Raw genomic sequence first — 21768 nt, 5'->3', positions numbered from 1 at the left:
TTGCGAGGCCTGGGAGCACAGGTTGTGAACCTCACGGCTTGAGTCAGCGGAGATACAGGGCTTGTGCTTCATGCAGGAACTGGGCTGTTAAAGACTGTGGTTCATGTGGCAGCTCTGCCACTGACTGACAGTATACAGTGTCCAAGTATATAATGTCTTTCCCTCCTCCTGAGTCTCTTCTCTGTTCTTTTGGGAAAATACTGTGCTTATTAAATTGAGGATACTGGCTGTGTAAGCCCATTGTAGCGATTTGAAACTGAGGGCTGATGTCAAGACCTCTGTTGTTGGGGGAGGATGTCTAACTTAAGATCAGCTTGTTTCTTGCCCCCTCCAGAGCCAGCAGCTAAGGTTGATGTGTGAAGACTTCCTAGCACAGACTTCACCTTGGGGTTTCATTCAGTGGTGGATCTTAACTATATAGAGGGAAGACACTTTCCATATCGTAAGGTTTGGGAAATTGTGCAAATTCTTTTTTTGACTCACTTTCATACAATTTAATTTAAACTTGTCCCTAATGAGCTAAAACACTACAAGCCTAAAGTGAATTTTGTACTGATTTGAGTGGCCTGGGGACTTTTTTACAAGGTTTAGCTCACTTATAGTGTTGCATAAATGGGTTCAGTTTAATTGGAAAAGGGCTGGTCTGTGTGTTATTCTGGCTTTAGTAGCAGGTCTTGCTGTGGCAAAGCAGCACAACTGAGTCACACTGAGATGGAAACCAGGACAGAGCATGCTGAATATGCTAACCTTGATTCCCTTTCATGTGGTGTCCAGCATGTGTGGTCTGTGAAGTTAGATGTATGGGTGATCAGAAAGCTGTTCTGAATAGCCAAAAGTTTATTACGACCTATTGTTTGCTGTTGAATAATGAGTGTCACAAGTATGAGGAGTTTTATTGGGTCTTGGAGCAGCTCAGCGTGATAGAATCCAAGTGCCTCCTTGCATCTTGCTTGCAGCAAGAAGGAAGCTCTTTCATATTCTCTGTGAGCGAGTGCTTCCCTAGGTTGTTCTTCCAAGAAATCTCGTGACATGCACTTCTCAAAGCTGGGCCCAAAATAAGTTTTGTCACAAAGAAAATTCTATTTGTTTAAGTCGGGGTCATTGGTGTAGAGTTAGTTAAGGGTCCTGCAGGGAAAGAAAGGATGGATATGGTTTGGGTTTCAGACATGGGAGAGGGAGTCTAAGATTCACCTTAGCCTTTATATACTTTGTGGTTGTACATTAATCTTGAGTTAAGCCAGTGCTGGAAAGTTTTGTTAACCAGGGTGTCAACGTTACCCTGGGGAGTAACTTCTATTTGCCAGTGTAATTTATGTCTACAGTGGATTGCTAATAAGAGTCTATTGTCAGCTTGCCTTCTATTGTTCACAAAGGATGTTTACCAACTAGTAACATAGCTTGTTTTGCTGATACTGTATTTCTAATGGCAAGGAGGAAATTTTGAGGCTTTGTCAGTATCATAATATAAGGAACTTCAGGAAATAGTCAAATCCAGTTTCTTCTTCACAGAAGACAACCAAATGTACCCAGATGTCTTCGGTCAGATATCTATCCAGCCTATGCTTAAAATCCATCCTTTGAAGATTTCACAGCCTCCTGAATTAGTCTGTTCCAGTGTCCCTCTGCTCTTCGTGCTTAATTTCCTTTCTAGCTAATCTAAGAGGATTTCTCTTTATCCATCTCCTGGAGGATATAGGAAAAGTTGATCACCACCCTTGTTCAAGTCCATGCTAGCAAATTCTCTTCAATGTAGTTTCCACTACAACTGTCTACCTGTCTGCCAAATGAGGCTCATAGTTTGTGCTTTGTTCTGCAGTGTATTGGCAGTGTTTTATCTGTGCTAAGGTATTGTCTAATTGCTAAATCTGGTGTGATTCCGGGATAAGGGCACACTGTTCTTTTCATCCCAGAAAGGTGATAAGCGATTGAAGGGTAGAGAACCACCACCTCACTGGCCTGTAGATAGATCTGCTCAAAGGCAGAGGCCTTGCTTATGCCTCCCTTTGACTGAAGGATCACGTGCCCTTGGAGGTATAACATCTCCATTATTTAATGAAGGTCTCCTAAGGAATCTTCAGCCATTTTATGCTAGCTCCATGGTTTCCAGCTCCAGTTCTGTTGCAGTGTCATTAACAAAGAGGAGGTGGGGGGAGATGTGGATGAAGCTTTAAAGGCATTGTCGTGGGCAGAGATACTTTTTGTAATCTCTAGAAAGGCACAGCATGTGGCAGGGAAAAGAGCATGCTGGCAGATGGGGTGAGTGCAGCTACAGTCATACCAAGGAGACAGTGTTGTGAAGCTTTCATGCTGTGGCAGACAAGTGGGTCACAACGTTGTTTTGTCACCCTGGGTAGGAACTTCTGCTGCAATCAAGAATGTGATGATATGAGTTAAAGGCATTTCTGGGGAGGGGATCAGTAGAAGATGGTGTGCACAGAGAATTTTGCCCTTGGAGACAGAGGGCTCCAGTCAGTCTCCTCTGGGTGAACTTCTTGCATGTACAGCCTGGGGAGCAACAGGGGAGAAGAGAAATGGTCTTTGAGGCTTGTTCTCTTGCCTGCAGCAGAAGTGTCCTGGACAAGTCAGCTGGGCTGTAGTTTCAAAGCTGGGCTGTAGTGGTCATTGTGCTTATAAAGTGTTGTACAGTCATCTAAGATAGATGGCAGAGGTGACTGGTGGTGTAAACGGTACTTTGGCTTCGGTTTGTGACTGTCTCCATTTATCAGTTGTAGTCTTACCTGTCCATTCCTTGGTGGAGTGACCTTTTTGGTTTTCCTGGTTAGCTTTGCAGCCTGAGGAAGTACACCTTGCATGTGCACTGAGGCTGAACTGCGGCATGCTGCTGTATTGAGAGGGGCCAAATAAATATAGCAAGAGCCTGAAAGGAGCAAGTGATGGCTTTTAGGCCTGCCTCCAAAGTAGCTCCTGAACTGCAATTATTTGAGCAGATAAACTGGTTTCACTTGTGCTCTTCTGCTTTAACTTGGTGGGGCAGGAGAGCTGCAGCCTGTCTGCCAGCTCCCTCCTGAGGGCGGCATGTGCTGGGCTCTTCGCTTAGCGTGGTTGTGGGGGCAGCTATGTCCAGGGAGCGGGGGCTGCGGAGGTTTGCAGTTCAAAATCCTCCAGCCACGGTCTGTCAGTTAATTACCACCAGGCTCTTCTGTGGGACCTGTATCACATAAACCTGCCCTTCCTTAGACATAACCAAAACCCAGAAAACTGAAGGTGTGGGAGACACTGTTGTGACAAGACCCCAGTGGGAGGTGCAAGCATTGGATCCACTTGAACTGACCTTCGGGATTTTAGTGGGTGGGCACAGGGGTAAAATCATTCCCTCAGGGCTGCTTAGGCAGGACATAATTTGTAGCAAAAATGAGATACTGGTTATGCTGTAACGGTTTCTTTCTGGCTTGTGTGCTAGGTCGTGGGTTCCCCACCCAAGAGGGCTGAATTAAGATCTCTCCTGATGTTGCTGTTTGACCCCCTCCCAGGCTTAGCACAGCCTGCCCGCTGCTGTCGGCTCAAGGTGCAGGAGCGCTGGGTAGAGATGGTTCGGACCCGCATCTCCTGTGCAGGGGATGAAACCCTGACCAGAGGCTTGGGAGGCAGACTTGGGAGCCTAATCCTGGCTCTGCTGCAGGTCTGTTTTGTGGTGCCCAGTCAGCTGGGCATGCACCATTTCCTCTCTGTAAAGTCAGAGACAAAATCTGTTCATGTCCTTGCAGAGACAGTGTAGGCTGGAAGGGTGCTATTTGCCTGCATGCTGCTTTAGGCAGGCAAAAGGAACAATGAAATCAGTGCTGGTGTTGATTAGTTTTACATCCCTTCTCAAACCCTTCTAAGAAGGGATTTCAGACTAAGCTCTGAGGAGCAGGGAGCGAGATTGCTTTCCATGGGTATTTTGCCTGGGACCTTGTGTCCCTTGCTGGGGACAAGGGATAAAAGGGAGGTGTTGATGCTGCCATATCCTGACTTCTAGTCTTAATTATCTAGTGATCAAGAAGAATTTTATGGAAAAATAATGCAACTGAATTAATCCGTCTTGCAAAATAAAGTTTCCACTATCTTGGATTACTTAATGAGTTACTTAAAGAAATCATCAAGGCATATGTAAGGTCAGCACATAATTGGGCAACTTTTTAAAGAGCATACGATCTACCTAGAAGACTGAAGTAGCTTAGTAGCTGAAAATCTGTTTCTGGAATTGTTTTTTCCCTATGTAATATGGTTTAAATCATCAAAAGGTAAGAAATGTGCAGTGACTGCTGATTTCCCTGTTCTGTTTCTGGGGAGAATGATGTGAGTGCAGACAGCTCATTTCACATTCTGGGTTTATGCTAGTCTGATGGGTCAGAATCTGGCCCGTAGCAGCAAATCTGAACTCCTTACCTTTGTTTGATTAAAAAATTAAGATACATCAAAAACAGTGCAGGCCCCGCACATCTCTTGCAGTTCTTTAAAGAAATAGTGAAGAATCTGTGCTTTGTTTCCATGTTGCTTTGTGTTTGTGACATCTTCTTTGATGTATGAATGCGAAGAGAAGGAACAGAATGTATATGTGTGCTCTCAAAAAATTTCAAGTCCTTTAAAGGAGGGAGGGGAAATATCTTTAAATGGTGATGTGAGCGTACGAGTAGCTACGTGTGGATTTTTTTTCTGCATGTATAGATCTTAGGCTGAACTTTGTAACCGGACTGCATGCTGGCACAGTCCCAACACTGCAGGCAGATGTATATGAAGTAGCCAAATAATATTTCTTTCTAACATACAGGCAGTACTGCTAGACCTCAGTGTGACAAGTTTATGATAGTAATAATGCTCTGTAGTTCCAGATGAGGATATGAAAGGTCTTGAAAAACACTAGTTTTTATTTCCTATCTTGCTAGGGTGCAGGAAATTGCTATTAGCCTACAGGAGGAAAAAAGATGAAGGGCAAGAAGAGATCTAACAAGCTGGATCCCCTTCCTGATCCATTGGTGGTCATTTTGTGGAAAATTTAGCAACTGATCTGCTTAACTTCTCTCACAATGTCTGCTCTGAAGTAAAAGCAGTCACTCGATCTCTAACCTGCACCACAAGCAGTGTTATCAGGAAAGCATGTTATGTTTCTTGGTGTTATCCTTGGGCATCGCCATATCTTAACTCCTCTTTCTCTAAATGATGTTTTCTAGTCTGACATGGTTACTATCTGTGAAACTCTATCTCCTATTCTTCTGAAATAGTCTCTGTGCCCTGGTGTAGACTGCAAGAGGCTTGCCAGCAGCAATCCCTCCTCCTTCCTGAACAAAGTTGCTGTTGACACAGACTGATAGAGAGAGGAGGAGTAATTGGAGCCTATCACTGTGTGTGACTTTGAACTTTTTACTTTTATCAGATGATGTGAAGTTAAACAAAACCACCTAGATAAATAAAACAAAAGCCCAATGCCATTTCTTTGCTGAAAAGAATGCATCAACTCCTGCTATGGCTGGCAATATTTGAACTTGACGTATGTGCGTCCTGATCTTGCTGCCTGATCCATGTCTCAGGTCGTTTATACCTGCATGAAACCATCTTGAAGTCCAAGGCTGTCACAGATCAGATGTAGCTGGAGTTCTTGGGAGCTGCAAATTGTTGCCTGGCTTATACTACTGTACCAAGAGAGGGATTAAAAAAATAAAATCGTTTTTGCTGTTTCACAGTCTGCTAGCAAGGTCTTATTGGTGGTGACACAGAAGCTCATTAAAGTAATTCATAAATTGACAGGGCTGCTTCTAACTAGAATATATAAAACTATCTCAAGTATGATTTAATGAACATTTGAAGTCAACGACAGCAGTAGGCCTATATGTTAAGAATCAAGTAAAACAAAATGCTTTGTAAAAGTGTGACCAGCCTGATCTGATTTTGAGCAGTGAGGTGGGGATGGTGTTGAACTAGCTGCCTGTTGGAGACCCCTTCTAACCTGACTTTATTGGTGGGCCCTATTCTTATGCTAAAGGTTAAAGAGCTATTAAAGAGTTATTAAAAAAAAAAAACCAAAAACAAACTATTAAAGAGCTTCTAACTCCATACAGAATGTGCAGTAGGGCTGGATGGGAGGAAACAGTGCAGCATCCTTTTCGCATCAGGTTAACAGTGGCGCAGTATCTTGTCCAGCATTGTGTCTGTCTTGTTTCAGAATTGGTAACATATCAGGCTTTGGTTCTGGGAGTTCTCAGAATTACTGTGCTTTCCCTTCTGCATAAAAGATGTTGCTTAATACTAATGAGGCACTTTAGTTTGGAATAGTTGTATCAAAGTCAAGAAACCACTTCTGAAGTTACAGGAGCAGGAGGGCTTGCATAACTTCCAACCTATATGAATAAAAAGAGATGAGATGGCATAGAACGAAGAGGTTTCAAAGATGTGAAGGGCACATTTTTAGAGGTATCGGTGCCACAAGTTTCTGCAGTGTTGGGGTGGAAAAAAAACCTTCCCTCCCCCTGAAGCATGGCCCAGCCTCTTTTACTAAGCTATACTCAGACTCTTTAAGTTTTTGCATTTTTATAAAGGTATGCTGTCCTATTAACTGCTCACGTAAATATATAGTATATCCTGTTCAGCAAAACTTAGAAGGCTGTTCTTGTTCACAAGTGTCTGGTGAGAACAAACCTCTTTGAGAAAATAACTGAATTGCAAAGCAAGGCAACTGATCATCTAAAATCACAATCAAAACTGTTATTTAAATACTTGATTCAGCTTGCCCTTTGTTGTGTTGAAAATAACGATGGGAGTTGTGAAGGAGAGAAGAACATGGTAAAAACATTGTGAAAGGTGAGTAAAGCCTGTCCAGGAGGTACCTGCTTCATCTGGCTGTGCTTTCCCAGGGTGTCAGCTGTTTGTATAGCCTGTGCTGAACTGAGTGGCTTCTTGTATTACACTTATACCTTCTGTTCCTCTGATGTATTTCTATTTCTTAAGAGTTCCATTTAAGGTAATTAATCCAAGAGCTAATGATTTAGTGGAACATGTAATTAATTCCTTTCTTGTATTAATCCACAAGAATTTGTGGAAGCCTCTAATGTGGGGGATGCTTGTTTATGTAGCTGCGGTGCTAGAGCATTGATAGGAACTATTAGCCCGACTTGTTTAAATGTATTTCTAGAGCTGGAAATAGAAGCCAAAATGTATGTGGTTTGTCCCTATAATTTTCCAGTTGTTTTTTCACTTGTGCTATCAACTGCTCAGATGGCTTGTTCTTTTCCCTTAAGAAAATGCTGGCATCCTTCAAGCAATGCAGGATGAAGAATTCCCTTTTCTTCCTGTGAGGTGTTTGTGTGTAGTTTTTCAGTTTTGTTTTTTCTTTTCTGTAAAGTGTCTCACCAGTTTAACAGCTCTGGAGACTGGAGCGCTTCAGCCACAGGAACAGACACAGCATGGGTACTGGTTGAGCTGAGTCTTAGCAATGTCAGCCCACCCTTGTGTCTCAGGTTGGATCTTGAACCAGCTATTGCCAGGCCGCTTTCCTAGGTCTGCCTGTGGCTGGGCTTCTGCGGGTGCCAATTGCTTGAGTCTTGTGTAGCAGTGGGTTTCCAACAGGGCTACAACAGCCAGTATAACTCTTTTCAGGCAGATTTTGTTGAACAGCTGTCCCGTGGTGACAACTGTCACCCATTTCAGACCTGGAATATCAGGTGAGTAGGATGATGTGGAGCGTTAGATGTATGGAATTGAGTTTTCCAGACAGCTTCTTAGAAAAGCCGCAAGTCTGAACTGTGGTGCAAGTGCGTAGCGCTTGCTGCACGTGTTCTGCTCCAGAGCAGTTCTGCAGACATCTGCAGCCTCTAAGTGCCAAGGCAAGAAATCCACCCTTCCCTGCGTGTCGGTGTCTCAGACCCTAGATACTTGTGGATAGGTAGCTTGCCCGAGATTGCAAAACCTTTCCTAATTTCTGACCGCATGCCGTGCACCAGTGTGGCCCAAGGGTGTGTCCTAATTTAGATGCATTGTGCTTAACTATGCTGTCATATAATTGAGTATCTGTTAGAAACAACTAAAAAGGCGTCTGTTTTCAGTCTGAGGGAGGAAAACAGATGTTTTATTCTCTTGTGAGAGCTCAGTAGGGCGATGCTTCAGCTGTTGCTCCAGATCTCAATGATGACAGCCAAAAAGGCAAAGGGACAGACACGTAAGTCAAAAGGCGTTGAGGAGAGGAGCATATTTAGGAAGGAGAAGAATGCTTGTTTCCTGTGCGTTAAGTGGCATGTGGGTTTTAGTTCTGGAGCATATGGAAAGCATTGCCCTCAAAGTTAGCGTTAGCTTTTAAATGGGCACAGACAGGATCTATTTACATTGTGATTGCTGTTTCATAGACCAGATATATCAAATTCCTGGAAGATATCTACTTGCCAGAAGTTGAGGTATTAAAAATGATGCCTGAATTGATCAAGACCTGTGCTAAGAGCTGGGTGTAAAAGAGGCATAGTTGCGAGAGGCTTGCATGGGTTACAGACTGGTTGGAGCTGCTGCGCCAGAAGCTGCGTAACGAATTCTGCAGGGTGCCAGGCCTGGGCCAGTTGTGTCACCTCTCAGTCGAATGTCCCTGGCCCCTTGCAGGATGACACAGTGGCTCAAGCAGAGAGTGCACGGTGACAGCTGCCCAGCTTGCAGATGGGCACTGGTACGTATCTGCTGATGTGAGGTCTGGTTCTACCTGCATAGGCACACTCAGGTGAGCAGGACAGGGACTGTCCCTTTCTGTGTTTCTGTGGCACTTGGTTTTCTGGGGTCCTGATTTCAGTTGGAGCCACTGGTATAGCACTGATAGTAAACCTCTGGAAGCTTTCCCTTTAAGTTGTTTGACATGCATTGAAAAACAGCATTTAGCTGTACCTTGGGAGGACTAAGAATGATAAAAGAAGAAACTGATACAGTCAAGAACTTAAACCAGTAGCTCTTTGTCTTCACTGGCCTGACAGTACTGAATAGTAAGCTGTGGGAAGCATCACATTTGCTCTATGGGCTGTGCCGGATCTGGTGGATGGTGGGTTAGATCTAGCTCAGGTGCACCCCTCGCTGGTGTAGGAGAGACTGAGAAGTATTTTAACCCATGCCTCTAAGGGTCATCCTCTGGGCTTTCCTGAATGGGTCAGAAAGGTGTTTGGAATGCTCCAAGGCTCATTTGTGAAGGAAGACCTTGTGAGATACTGCTGAAGACTTCCCTTGAGGGTGGTGCTTGCCAATACCACATGGGTCACTGCAGCTTCACCAGCCCTAAGGGGATGGGAGCAGAAGGTGTAGGTCCAGCAGAGAAGGGCAGCATGTGTTGAGAGATTCTCTGTACTTGAAAATGATGCTGCTTAGTCCCAGAGGCTGGTTTCTTTGTGCTTCTCAGCACATTTGACTCTTTTTCCTTCATGTATCAGGGCCCCACTTGGTTCTGAAATCTCTGGAAACCCTGAATTTTAGTTTTGTCACATAAGGTTTTGAAATTTATCTCCTGGAACAGGCTGCCCAGGGAAGTGGTTGAGTCTCCATCCCTGGGGGTATTTAAAAGAAGGGAACATGTGGTGCTTGAGGACATGATTTAGTGGTGAGCTTGGCAGTGCTAGGTTAACGGTTGGACTTGATGATCTTAAGGGTCTTTTCCAACCTTAACGATTCTATGATTCTTGTGATGCTGGGCACTGAAGAGCTGTCCCTGAATTATGAACAGCACTTGTTGGGCCTGTCATGTAAAACTTGCCTGAAGATCTGCAGGACATGCTGCAAGAGCATGTTTTTTTGTGGTTTGTTTTTTTTTTTTTCTTTGTTTATGGAAAGCTTTGCTTGGATTCTCTTGTTTGTGAGCTGCTGTGTTTGCTGCTGGGACAGCCAGCTCTGTCCTATCCTCCCTCACCCTATGGGTTGTGTCTGTCTGCATTGAGAGGTGATTCTTCTCTGGCTGCGAATGTATATTGTCTGATGGTTGCAGGCGAGAAGAACATAGGCAGCCTCTTTCTTTCACTTTCTGTGATTAAGTGTAGTCTGACTTTGACCTTTTCTTCCAGCTGCGCTCCCTAGCATAGTACTTAGTGCTGTTCTTTCTAAATAGCCGAACCTTTTGGGCTCTTTGGGAGCTATAAAATCAGTTGCTTATTTACTTGGCTGTTAGAGCACCACAGTGCTAGCAGCACTTTCCAGCAGTTCTTAGCAATGGAAGATGAAGAAAGGACTCTTCAGGCGGAAACTGAGGGGGAATTCCAGGTAGGGATTTTGTAATTACCAAAGCTGGAATTTAGGCAGGATGTAGAAGCTATTGCCCTTGTGTTAAGAGATTGTTAAAGGCTTTCCATGTGGCCAGTTGGTCAGACCTTCAGCTCTTAGTCTCCTCTGGGTGAAAAGATTTCAGTGGGCTAAAGAAGCAGCTTTGCAGGAATACGATTCCTGCTGAAGTGATGCCTCCCTCCATGCAGGAAGCATTCCTTCCTGCCACCTGTGGCCCCCTTCTCTACCTGGCATCCATCTCTTCACTTACTTGGGCTGTTGTCTTTCTTCCTGCAGCTAACAAAGGCATCTTGAACCTTTCTTCCCCTTTACTCAGTGGAGTTCTTTGTTGTTGTACTGTTAGGCTGTTGTGGATTATGTCTGGAGACTCTTCTCAAGGATGTAGGAGCGTATGGTAGATGCTGAGCAGGCAGTCTGACAGCGCAGGGCTGGCAGCTGCTGCGGAAGCTTCAGGTCTTAGGGTGTTTCCAGAGTTTTGCAAAGGCTGTGGCTACTGAAAATGCTGTTGCACTCTTAATTGCATGTGTTCTTCACAAACAAGGCAAGAAAAAAGCTTCATTAGCTGTGATCTAGCAAGAGATGTCAGCATCTGGTAACTACTTTCTACCCTATGCAAGTCAGCTTCTGTCAACTGCTCACCACAGTGGCTGCTCGGCCTCCCTGAGAGATCCCCAGCTTTTTTTCACATTACCAGCACCTAGTGGGTCTTGGCTGTGTTTGCACCTATTTGGTGTCCTCCTCATGAGGCTGTTCGTGTGGCCTGTCATCACTGCTCCGCAGGATTGCTGGTCCTTGTAAAAGCTTATATTGAATGGTGTAATCTGGAAGTGCAGGTGTTCAGAAGCATGGGAGCTAGTGGTCAAGGCGGGTAGCTGGATATTTGCGCATTCTCACAATTCTCACTATTCTTCTTGAGCCCGAAGGGAGCAGAGAGGACTGCGGGTGATTATCTGCTAGGTTGTGTGTTTGCCTTGTTTTTTCCAGATGCTGTCTAATCCCTCAGAAGCACCTCTGTTTCAATTTTAAAATGTGCTGAGCACTTTCTATTCCTGTAGGTGTTGGAGATGGCGTCAGGGTCAGCGCTTCTGTGCTGGGAGCTTTAAGGTGCCCCAGATAATATGGTTCTGCCTCAACCTACCAGTGTGATTTCTCGCTCTCTCTGTGCACTGTAGCAGGCTTTTGCCTCTAATGGTGGGGAAAACACTTTTATTAGGTAAACCAACCTGGTCTGTTAATAAGGCACATCACTACACTAGCAATTTACTAGTTGCCGTAATAAAGGCTTTCAGTTTTCCCATGAAGAACAAAGCAGGGCATTGCAATGGCTTTTTTCCTTTCCCTGCCGTATTCTTGTTCCTTTTCTGTAAGAGAGATCCTGGCACTCGTTGTATGATGCTTCATTTTGCCCTGAGCTCCTGAGATGCAATTTGTCACCAAAGCTACAAGCTCATTCAAGGATGTGGTGGGCCTGATCCCTGGCTGACGCACACAGCCATGATCTCATCGGTGCTCACAGAGCTACATCCATTTTTCCTTAATGGCTGAGGACCTGGCTTTAAGTGCTCAGCTGGAGGCAATGGAAATGTACAGAATAGTGGCAGTGTTTGTGACTAAGACATTTAACTGCTTTGTGGTGAGGAACCAAAGGCAATAGCAGTTGGTAGTGCAGGTGTTTTGTTTTGATGTTTTATGTGAAGACACTAAGCATTGGGTACTGCCATGCAGATATCCATACCTGTAAGGTGCTGCGAAAACAGGACTACCTTTCTGAAACAATGTTTGCTGCTGCTGGTTTTTGTCAGTGTTTGGGGTAATTGAGACAGGAAGGTGTGATTTAAATTGGGACTCTGCTTTCAACTGTGAAGTCTCCTGATGTGTTACCATGAGTGCTGCTTTCCTGGAGACTGGACATGGACTGTAGTTTGTGTCACTAGTGATTTAGCTGCTGTGCTGCCCGGAGCTCTGACCTTGCTCAGGCTAGAAGACTCACCTGTGTTCTACAGCAGTGACTCTGCAACTTGTGATTCCCTCTGTGTCCTTTGGACAGAGCCCAGTGGTTACATGCTGCTCCTTCTCATCACAGTTATGTGCAACCACTCAAGGACCAATGCAGAATCTTTGCAAAAGAGGGTGAATTTGTTATTCTTGGGAACTCACCCCTTCAATTCCACTGAGCAGAGGGAGGGTGGAGAGCAGTGTGGCTTGCTCCAGCTCCTTCACCTAGGACATATTTGTTAGTTCTCCTGGAAGCAGATGTCCACATTTCAGAATGATGATGTTCTTTTAAGCATCCCCCCAGTTTTCTTTGTGGAATTTCTGTAGTGATAACTTCATGCTCTGTGGTGCATTTCCTTGAATTGCTTTGAATTTCTCATGTGTTCTACCAAGTCTCTAGCTCAGGAGACAACTTTTTGTTTTGTTGGCTTTTTTACTGGATCCAGAAATATAGTTTTTGGGGAGTTTTTTTGCTTTTGCATAAGAAAGGTGCCCTTGTGTCCTAACAGTAGGTGTAAAAATACATCCCTGTAGTCATAACTTCTTACAACTTCTTAATACCTCCCAACATTTAAATGACCTTAGTCCTTCTGGTACTTATTTCACTCTAGAGCTATGCATTTACTGAGTTGCTCATCTGTTCCCAGGTCTGTAAATGAAGGAGAACTTTAAATAACCAGGTTTTCGCTCACTTTACAAGTGCTGGTGGTTTCATCGGGTGTTTTGGTTCAGCAGTTTCCATCAGTCCAGCAGTGAGCCCTGGCAGGCAGCCACTTGTCTCATGGGCTTTACTGTCCTTCATTGCTGTCCCACAGCGCTGCACCATTGTAGGCTGGGTGAGTTGGCATGAAATAAGCTGGTCCCCTGAATTTTGGGGTGAGCAGTGGTCCTTAATTCATAGATGATGCTTCTTGATAGCTTTTTACAAACAGTAGTTTAAAAGTGCTGAGATGTGCTCTGTTATGTTAGAGCAGCGGGGGGATTAAGGAGATGGGCTGATGGCGGTTCTCCCTGCTCTCCCAGCCCCAGAAGACCTGTGGGAAGTTGTGTTGCTCCTTGTGGCATACAAGTGAAGTGCTTTCCAGAGGCTCACATGGTTGGAACTGTAGTGTGGGGACTCTGTGATAGAACTGGCTGTCATCACAGTGAGGAAAGGGGACTCAATTGACCTGCAGGGTCAGTACGGTCACGGGAGCACAGGGTGGTGTTGGCATGGAGGTGTAGGGAAGATAAACTTGCAGGATGATGTTGAACAGAGCCTAGGACTGTGGAGAGACCACGAGTAGTGGAGATCTGGGAACCTGTCTGGGTAGAGATGCACAGGGCAGTCAATACCTCCTGGATTTTCCTTTGAGATGGTGGCATGGCAGAGGCGGCATGAGCAGCCTGGGCTTTGCTGCCTTTAGAGAGGGCTGTTGTCATGGCCCATCTTCGTGGGCAGCAGGGGATGGTTTCACAGCAGAGAAGGAAGAATGAGGCATCTCTAGATGTACTGCCGGGAGAGGAGAGAAGGCCTTCAAACACGAGGTAGGAGGGACTGGGAAAAGGGATATAGAGATGAAAGCTGTTGTGTGGTTTAAATCCTGTCAGGCCTGTTAAGTGTGCTGCTAGTCTCATTTGCTGAACAGTTGTGTGCTGTACTGTAAGGAGCCCCTCGGCGCTGATATTTTCCAGTGTACAGGATCTGGCCTCCCTGCTAGGAAAGGACAGAGTGCCCGGCATGTTCCTGACCCACTGTGACTGTTCTCAGCCATAGATGCTGTCTGTGTTTTATCCGGTATTGCCTAGCATAATTCCCTGTTCTGGGCAGAATAACTCTGATCAGCTGTATAGGAGTGCAGAAAAACACTCTGAAAGGTTTCTGTAGCTCTTTTCCCTAGTCTTCTAAATCCAAAGCAGATGTCTGGAGTCTCATCAGTATCTTAAAACAGAAGAAAAGTCACTATGAAATTAAATTTCCAAACAGAGAAAATTCCCACATTAATTAGTTAAATTTTCTAAATCTCACAGGTTTAGAAATCTGTCTGTAGATGATGAGAAATAAAAAGGGCATTTTTTCTCTGGGAAGTCATTCCAAGAGATTGTGGTCCATGTTCCAATGGAAAAACTTATATATCCAAACCAAGCAGCCGGTCTCTTGAGGCTTTGCTGTATTGAATGGCAAATCAATGGCCCAGCATCCAAAATTGTTTGTGGATTTTTGAAGGTGGTGTCTGTGACAGATGGTATCTCATGGATCTAGAGAAAGAACCCAGGAATAATTATTTCAAGTCTTCCCCCTGTTCAGCTCTTTGACCACAGCTTGTAGTCATGCCAGTAAAACCAGTTGTGCTACTGTCGCTGCCTTCTTGTTTGCTGGTGTTGGTTTTGCAAATTGTGTTGTACAGAATAGCTCGTACGATCTGTGTCTGTACGAGGACCGTTGGGCTGGGGCGATGCACTCATGTTGCCAGTCCAGATGTGATCCTGCCTTGGAACATGAAATGTTAACTGCTGGCATGGCAGACGGAGGTGGACTCCTCCAGGGTGGATGTGGTTTTACTTGTGTGCGGGTGGCATACAGCAGTCAGCATTTCATAAGCTAATTTCATGTTCCTCTGTCTGCCAGGAGTTTTATTATTGCTGTGCTGACCCAAAATACATACCTGACTTCAAAACTACATTTGCAAATGTCAGCTGACTTTAGCTCTTGCTTGGACGTGGGTGCCCAGTTCAGTTGCGGTGGATGTTTCATGTCTTAAGGAGTTAGAACTGCTCCCTGTCTGACTGATTAGCAGTAGTCATCAGGCAGACAGTGATGTGCGGCCTCAGTGCTTGTCTTAGGCTCTTCAATGTGTAATCTGAAGCGTTCTCCTTTTTCACAAATAATATATTGAGTTTACTTGAAGCATGCAAGTGCTTCTCCATGTCTTTGTTTATGAATCCAAAAGATTATTTAAGCAAATGTTCCAAAAAAACCTGGTTGAATTCTCTTACAATTTTTTTGTTTTGCACGTTGAGATTTAGAAGTCTGTCTTCCACCTCCCTTCCCTCCTCCAAGAAAGACCTTGCGGACAGACTCCAAAGTGAAATAGCCAAGCCATGTCACCACAGTGTTGGAGATGAGGAAACAGCTGGGATAGAAACAGTATCTCCAGCATTCCCACTTGGGTCCCAAGCTGCCAGGTGTGGAAGGTGCAGAGTGAAACCAGCCCATGGGGATGTGCTGCTCAGCCCATCGCTGATTCCCTGCAAGAGACATGGGATAAAGCTTTGAGCAGCAGCCACCACATCGCTGCTGCGTGTGGCATGGTGCGGAGCGCGGAGGAAAGGGCTCATCTCTTCCCCACTACAGCCCGGAGCTGCCATGTTAGTGCAGGCTGGGGCAGCCCGAGGCTGTGATTCAATCTGGTCACTTTGTGCTGGGTCAGCTGGTGCTGGATGGTGCAGCTTGCTTTCTTGCCCATTTATGGGAGCGCATTTAGGTGTGTCTTGTTTTAAGCTCTGTTGGATGCATTTATGTCTGCCACGCTTGGTGAGCATTCACTGTTAGAGCAGATGATGATAGGCTGGCTGCTCTCTGATACATGGCGCTGCCTGCTTTCAGCACCACCCAGGTATTAAAGGATAGGTGCTTTGAGTTCTTTGAAGTAAGTTTTTGATGACATCTTACAAAAAATTATTTTCTGTATTGGGCAAAGCTGTGTTGCATCCTGGGACCTAACAATTCCCTTGTTTACTGGGAATGATGATGCCTTGAGACCTGGCAGTGGGAGGGAGACAGGAGAAGGGCTTGCTGACAAATGCTAGTGCCTATGAAAAGTACTCTGAGACATTACAAAGCAGCAGCAGATGCCAGCTGAGCTGAATACTGGATGGCACAAATTGCTTTATTGACTGTCTTGGGGAACCTCAGGAGTCAAATAAGCAAAGTGGCAGAGCTGCAGACCTAGGGCTGTGCCGCTGTATGTTCCTGCAGAGATCATTCTTTTTGGGGCCTGTATAAAGTAGGAGGCTAAAAGCAGCGGCTGCTGACCTGGTGTTTTCTCGGTTGAGGGCTGGGGGCCTCTGTGCCGCTAGAGATACGGGTGAGTTGAGTGCTACCTTGCTTGGGGCATGAAGCAAGACCTGTGCTGATGTAACGGCCCCGAATAGCTCCGTAGTTATCAGTACTGCAGCGTTACCTGGAATTTCGGATGGAGAGCTGCCCTTCCCGTGCCTCGGTGTGGAGCAGTGCCCGCCGGCTGACTTCCCTGGGGAGGAGCGTGCTGCAAGAGCACAGCAACAGGGTTGCTGCTGGCAGGGCCCGTCGCTGCTCCGGCCCTGTCGCTGCTCCGGCGCTGTGCGACTGTCTGCCCACTCCTGAAGTTCCTCCTGGCTGTTGGTGCGTGTTAATTCAGGCAGAGCTCGAGTAACTGGGGCGGGCTCTTCAGAGCAGTCAATCCAATGCAGCAAGGGCTGGAATTCAATGCATTCATTTGCCCGTCTTGCCCCGGCTTTTTCGTTAGCTGTCTCTCTAACGGATCCGTTGGGTCTCAATCCAGACACGATTTCAACTTTCCACCTCTGACCTTCAGCAGCTTCAGAGGCAGGTGGCACATCAGGGTTGATAAATGAATCCAGCATGGTAGGGAGTAACACTTGGTCACCCCAGCGATTGTTTCCTCAAGAGCTGTCCAAGCCACCACTGTAATCATTGCGCTAATTAGCTCTCCATTTCTATAAGCACAGCAGCAAAAAGCCTTGGGAGGCTTAGCTCATCCTCCCCGTCTGATCCTGGGGGCGAACGGCAGGGTAACTGGCTATGTTTGCACCGTGGATGTGTTTCCTTTAATGGTTGAGCGATGAGTTCCCCTGGCTCTTTCTGCCTTGCAGGCAGTTTGAAGATGAGATGGATCCCTTCTTCTCCTGGGATCTGATTTATCCCCGGGGCACACCTCCGTAATTGCAGGCAGCACGCTTACTTCTCCGCGGAGGGTGCTGCGGTGATGGGACTCTGATCAGACAGCTGCGAATGATGGCTGGCACACAGTCCCACGGACTTTGCTTAAAAGCATCCCTCAGCTCATGAGGATCCAAAGCCCATCCTCTTGGCGGGGCTCGGCTGCCGTGCTCCAGCCGGGAGGAGCTGAGCGAGCTGGCAGGCGAGCGGGCCGCGGCCGGGCTTGAGGCAGCTGGCCCTGAAGCTGGCTGAGCATTTGTCAATGGTAGGTGAAATCCCGTGTGCAAGATGAATGTGAAAATGAAACACGGCTTACAAAAGCATGAGGAAAATTCTCCCATGGCATATGAATGGTTTCTAGATCTTGTCAGCATGCTGCAAATGATGTTGAATTGAAATGACGCGGCTGGAGGGTCTGTGGTGGGAGAAAACCGCAGGAGCCATTTGGACAAGGTAAAGCGGTGCACGGGACAGATGAGGATCAATCAGGCAGTTTCTTTTTAGGAGACGTGAGACGGGGCAGGCCCTTTCCTCCGCGCGCTGTTCGCAGCTGCCTTGCTGCTACAGAGCTGAATCTGGAGTGAATCCGTAGCAGAGGCTGAGATGGACCGTGGGTGTGCCGAGCCAGTGCCGCAGCCCTGGGGGGTGCAGCAGGAGGGTTCGGGTGTGAGGGGTTCAGTACAGACAGCTGACGCTGTACCAGGAGGAAAGACGGACGGACAGACAGAGACAGCGGCACCCCGCGGGGTAAGGTACGGTTAGTTGGGGACGCGCCGCGCTCAAGCCGCGGTGCGAGGTTCCAAAAATTGCGCCGCGCGCGAGGCGGGCGCCAGTGTGTTGCTCGAGGCGTCAGCAGGGCTGCCCTCACCACGCGTTCATCGAGCAGCCGCGCAACCCCCAGATAAGGACGGTTAGCGACTGGCCCATCGCGCTCCCGCTAGGGGAAAGGCAACAGCGCCCGAGGTCCGGGCGAGGGGCGGCGCGCCGCCGGGCCCGCTCCCCTGCCACCCGGCTCGGGGGCGCGCTCCGCTGGGGCGCGGCACGGAGAGCGGCGTTTCGGTCTCGTCTCCGGCTCCGGTTTAAGCCTTTTTATCGGCTGTGGCGGCGCTACCCAGAGTGCCCCGCGCCAGCCGGGCGGTTATTTGCATAGGGGGCTGGCCGGCCGCGCCGGGCGGTGACGGCGAGGTGAGCGCCCCCTGCCGGCCGGCCGCGGCGCTGCCCGGCAGGGCCGTGCCTGCATCCGTAGGGATACATGGATGTATGGATGCGCGGGGCTCGGCTGTGACAGCCCTGCCGGCACCGCCCCAGAAGCCTGGCTGTGCGTTACACTTCCAAGGGTTACTAAGCTCAGCGCCTCGCTAAAATCTTACAGAGCTGTCTCATGCAGAGCTATCATGACCCATAGGGGCTTGCCAAGTGTTTCGTATACAAGCTACATGGTGTGTCTGGTATATGCTGTTATTTTTTTGTGCTGTTATTAAATGGAGTTAATCAGAGGGGGTTTTCTGATCTGCAGCCTGTCCTGAAGCTTCTCCCAAACAAAGTCCCTTTCCCTGGGTTTCAGTTGTGTCATGAAAGTGTTGGGTTTGGTTTCGGCAAGTGAATAATTAGGCAGCTGTTAGCGCGCACCATTTTCTAATTATAAGTGCAATAACTACAATTAATTAGAAATGTTGGTTACGGCAAATACTAAAATTGTTATATGCATATGGTATGTGTACATTGCACACAAGTATGTATGATTTTAGTGTTGTGCGGCAATTACAGCTGTTGGCTTTGTCAAGTTCTTGGCAGTGAATTTTGGCTTGTAAATGTCACAGGGAGCAGTAATTTGGGGGCTTTTCAGTTTGTAAACCACTCGGCTTGTCTGTCAGAACCGTGCACGGAAGAGCTGCGTGTAGCTGTGCAGCCGTGTTACCCGGGTGCGCGCAGCCCCGAGCCGACGGACGCGGTGCCGACGGCGCGGGTGGGAAGGGGCCCTTCTCCCAGGGCAGCGCGTGCCGGCACTCCCGCCTCTCAGGTGTGCTGGCCAAGGCCGGGGTGAAGGGCTGTATGCTAAAATGCCGTCTGTCCTGTGCTTTTGCAGGTGGTTCTCCTGGGGATTGACATCCTTTCCGCGCTAGTGTCCCGCTTGCAAGATCGCTTCAAGGCTCAGATTGGCACGGGTAAGGGGTCTGTGTGTGTGGGGGGGATGTCGCTATCACTCCGGTGGGATCCACTTTGGCTGCTGTACAGAAAGCCTTTTCACCTTGTACACAAAGCCTTCTTTCTCCCCCAGAGATCCCTCAGGAGGCTCTTGGAAGTTTCAGGCTCTGCTGAAGGGCGGGAGGGCTCGTCCCTCCGTCGGCCTGGGAGGGAGCAGAGGGGCTGGGCCACTGTGACAGTTTTCTTCTGAGGGATTTGGATGTTCCTGTTTTCTTTCCTCAGTGCTGCCAAGTTTACTTGATAGGCTGGGAGACTCTAAGGACTCGGTGAGGGAGCAGGATCAGACCTTGCTGCTAAAAATCATGGAACAAGCTGCTAACCCTCAGGTATGCTCGATAGCCCCTTGCAGTGTGTGAGAGCGGCTGGCTGCTTAAAAAGGAGAACTTTTTTCTGTCAGACAGAAGGTTTTCTCCTATGGCCCTATCTGAAATGGCTTCATCTCCTTACACCTTGTTATGAGATATTCGCTTCATTTGAAAATGCTGTTGTGTGTCAGGATATGCATGGGCGTGTGAGTGTCAGTGGATTTCCCAGGGACAGGGTGGGCGGGTGTCAGTGTAGTTTTTCTGGGTCCTTGGGAGGTACTCGCTTTCTGGAAGTCAAAGTACTGTTTTAGCTAATGGGGAGTTACCGTGAAGTCAGCACAGAACAAAGAATTAGTCAGATCTAAACATGTCTTTCTACTTCTTGTCCTGTTCTGCTTGGATGGATGTAAAGCTCTTATTTAAGCTCCAGAGATGTTACAGTATGTGTCTTCTGGAAGAAAGAATCTGTCTCTTCCCTCACCTTCTTTTTCCCTGTCTCACCTTCTTTTCTGTCTTCCACAGTACGTGTGGGACAGGATGCTAGGAGGATTCAAACACAAGAATTTCCGGACAAGAGAAGGGATTTGCCTCTGCCTTATTGCAACACTCAATGCGTAAGTCAGAACCTCCTGCAAACTTATGTTACGTACACAAGCCTGCTCTTTGACTCACGCCGTTGCTCTTTTGTTCTTTATTCCCAGATCTGGAGCTCAGAGTTTAACACTGAGTAAGATAGTGCCACATATATGTAACTTACTTGGAGATCCAAACAGCCAGGTAAGCTTTTGCTGCGAGTCACACCTAAAGGTTGTGCCGATGGCCTTGTTGGTAAGTGAGGCGCTGCGTTCTGGCTGGTAAATTAACTAATTGTGCTGCTGGTGGTGAACTCTGAACAGTGCTGTTTATGAAGAGCCCTTGGCTGGTTTTGAAGAGGTATAATTTGAAGTATGCCTAAACCAGCATATTGATTACCCCAAGAGTTCAACAGAACGTGAGTCTGCAGGTGAGGTGAACAGAGCAGGAAAGCTTTGTGGGAAAGGAGCTCCTGTGCTTGAATGCGGAGGGGCTGCAGGGATCCCTCTGGGATGCTCCCTTCTGCCTTCAGAGAAGAACCAGTCTGGGCAGGGAGGGCAAATGGGACCAGTCGGACAGCCTGGCCACATGCACTGCCAGAAGTTGTACAGGGAGATTCTGAATAAGGTGTGGAAGCTCTACAGGATCCTTAAGTCAGCGATGCAAAACAAATTAAAATACATGTTGAAAAAGAAAATCTCTCACTTCTACATCCTTTTTGTCCTGCCTTGGACAGGACCTAATCTGAAATCAGATGTAAGTATGTGAGGTTAGTGAGAAGAGGAGGGATGAGGAAGCAGGGTTCAAACTAATGTCATGTATCATAGGTATTAGCAGTTTTTGAATATCCCCATTGCCCTCCTAGCATGGGTGATGAATACACAGGATCCAGGTCTGGAGCGTTGTGCTGGAAGGAAGCGTGAGGTGGCCAGCTGGGAATGGGTTTACGCTGGCTCTGGAGTTGGCCATATTCCTATGGCTGTAAGGGCTTCCCCTTGCTGAAGAGGAGGACTGAGTGTGAAGCAGCCTCTCCTTGCTGGTTGTGCCAATGCAGGAGGATCAGCCTCTCACCCCAAGAAGTTTTGAAGGAAGTTTAATGTTCAGGGTCCTCTAGTTCTGAGCCACGGCTGAGCAAGCTGTTACTCTTTGAGGGGACACTGGGTTTAGGACTTTGACTTGTTGCACAGACACCTCGATCCTGCCATTGGTGAGCTGTTGAATGAATCGGAAAGTTGGTGAGGGGACCGAGGCATGTTTTCCCTCTGCACTGCCTCTTCCACGTGCCTGGCACAGCTCGTTAACCCCGTCCCCAGCAGCAGCAGGAATTACGGCTGATCTCTTGCCCCTTATCCTGGGTCTGGTGTCTCATCCCCAGAAAGCCCGTGCCCGAACTGATCAGACAAAAATTGCTGTCGAAGCGGCTCCTGGTTGAACAGCGACTGCCCTGGGGCTGGGGCTGGTCCTGGGCTCCCCTGGGTCTGCTTCTGGGCCGCCGGTGCCTTCTCCCTTCTGCCTGGTGCTCGGTCAATGCTGCCCTCTCTT

General features: G+C 47.4%; 1 protein-coding gene and 1 non-coding gene across 12 annotated transcripts in view; one reads left to right on the top strand and one right to left on the bottom strand.

Moving 5' to 3' along the window:
- The window catches only part of CLASP1 (cytoplasmic linker associated protein 1), a 184605-nt gene that overhangs the window by 30962 nt on the left and 131875 nt on the right, over positions 1 to 21768 (top strand). For all 11 annotated transcript variants that reach the window (XM_087733992.1, XM_087733990.1, XM_087733991.1 and 8 more), the window contains 4 exons: positions 19230 to 19308; positions 19571 to 19674; positions 20176 to 20267; positions 20355 to 20430. In XM_087733992.1, coding sequence (XP_087590118.1) covers positions 19230 to 19308; positions 19571 to 19674; positions 20176 to 20267; positions 20355 to 20430 — 351 coding nt within the window. The remainder of the gene's footprint in view (positions 1 to 19229; positions 19309 to 19570; positions 19675 to 20175; positions 20268 to 20354; positions 20431 to 21768) is intronic.
- LOC148052375 (U4atac minor spliceosomal RNA) lies at positions 17939 to 18055 on the bottom strand. Its single transcript, XR_015699378.1, has one exon. It is a non-coding gene; the product is annotated as a U4atac minor spliceosomal RNA (small nuclear RNA).

This window comes from Nipponia nippon, unplaced genomic scaffold, assembly GCF_047370975.1.
Source record: "Nipponia nippon isolate SJK-2023a ecotype South Korea unplaced genomic scaffold, ASM4737097v1 scaffold_5, whole genome shotgun sequence".
Lineage (NCBI taxonomy): Eukaryota > Metazoa > Chordata > Aves > Pelecaniformes > Threskiornithidae > Nipponia > Nipponia nippon.
The sequence above is the reverse complement of the archived record's forward strand: the minus strand, read 5'-3'. Positions and strand labels throughout refer to the sequence as shown.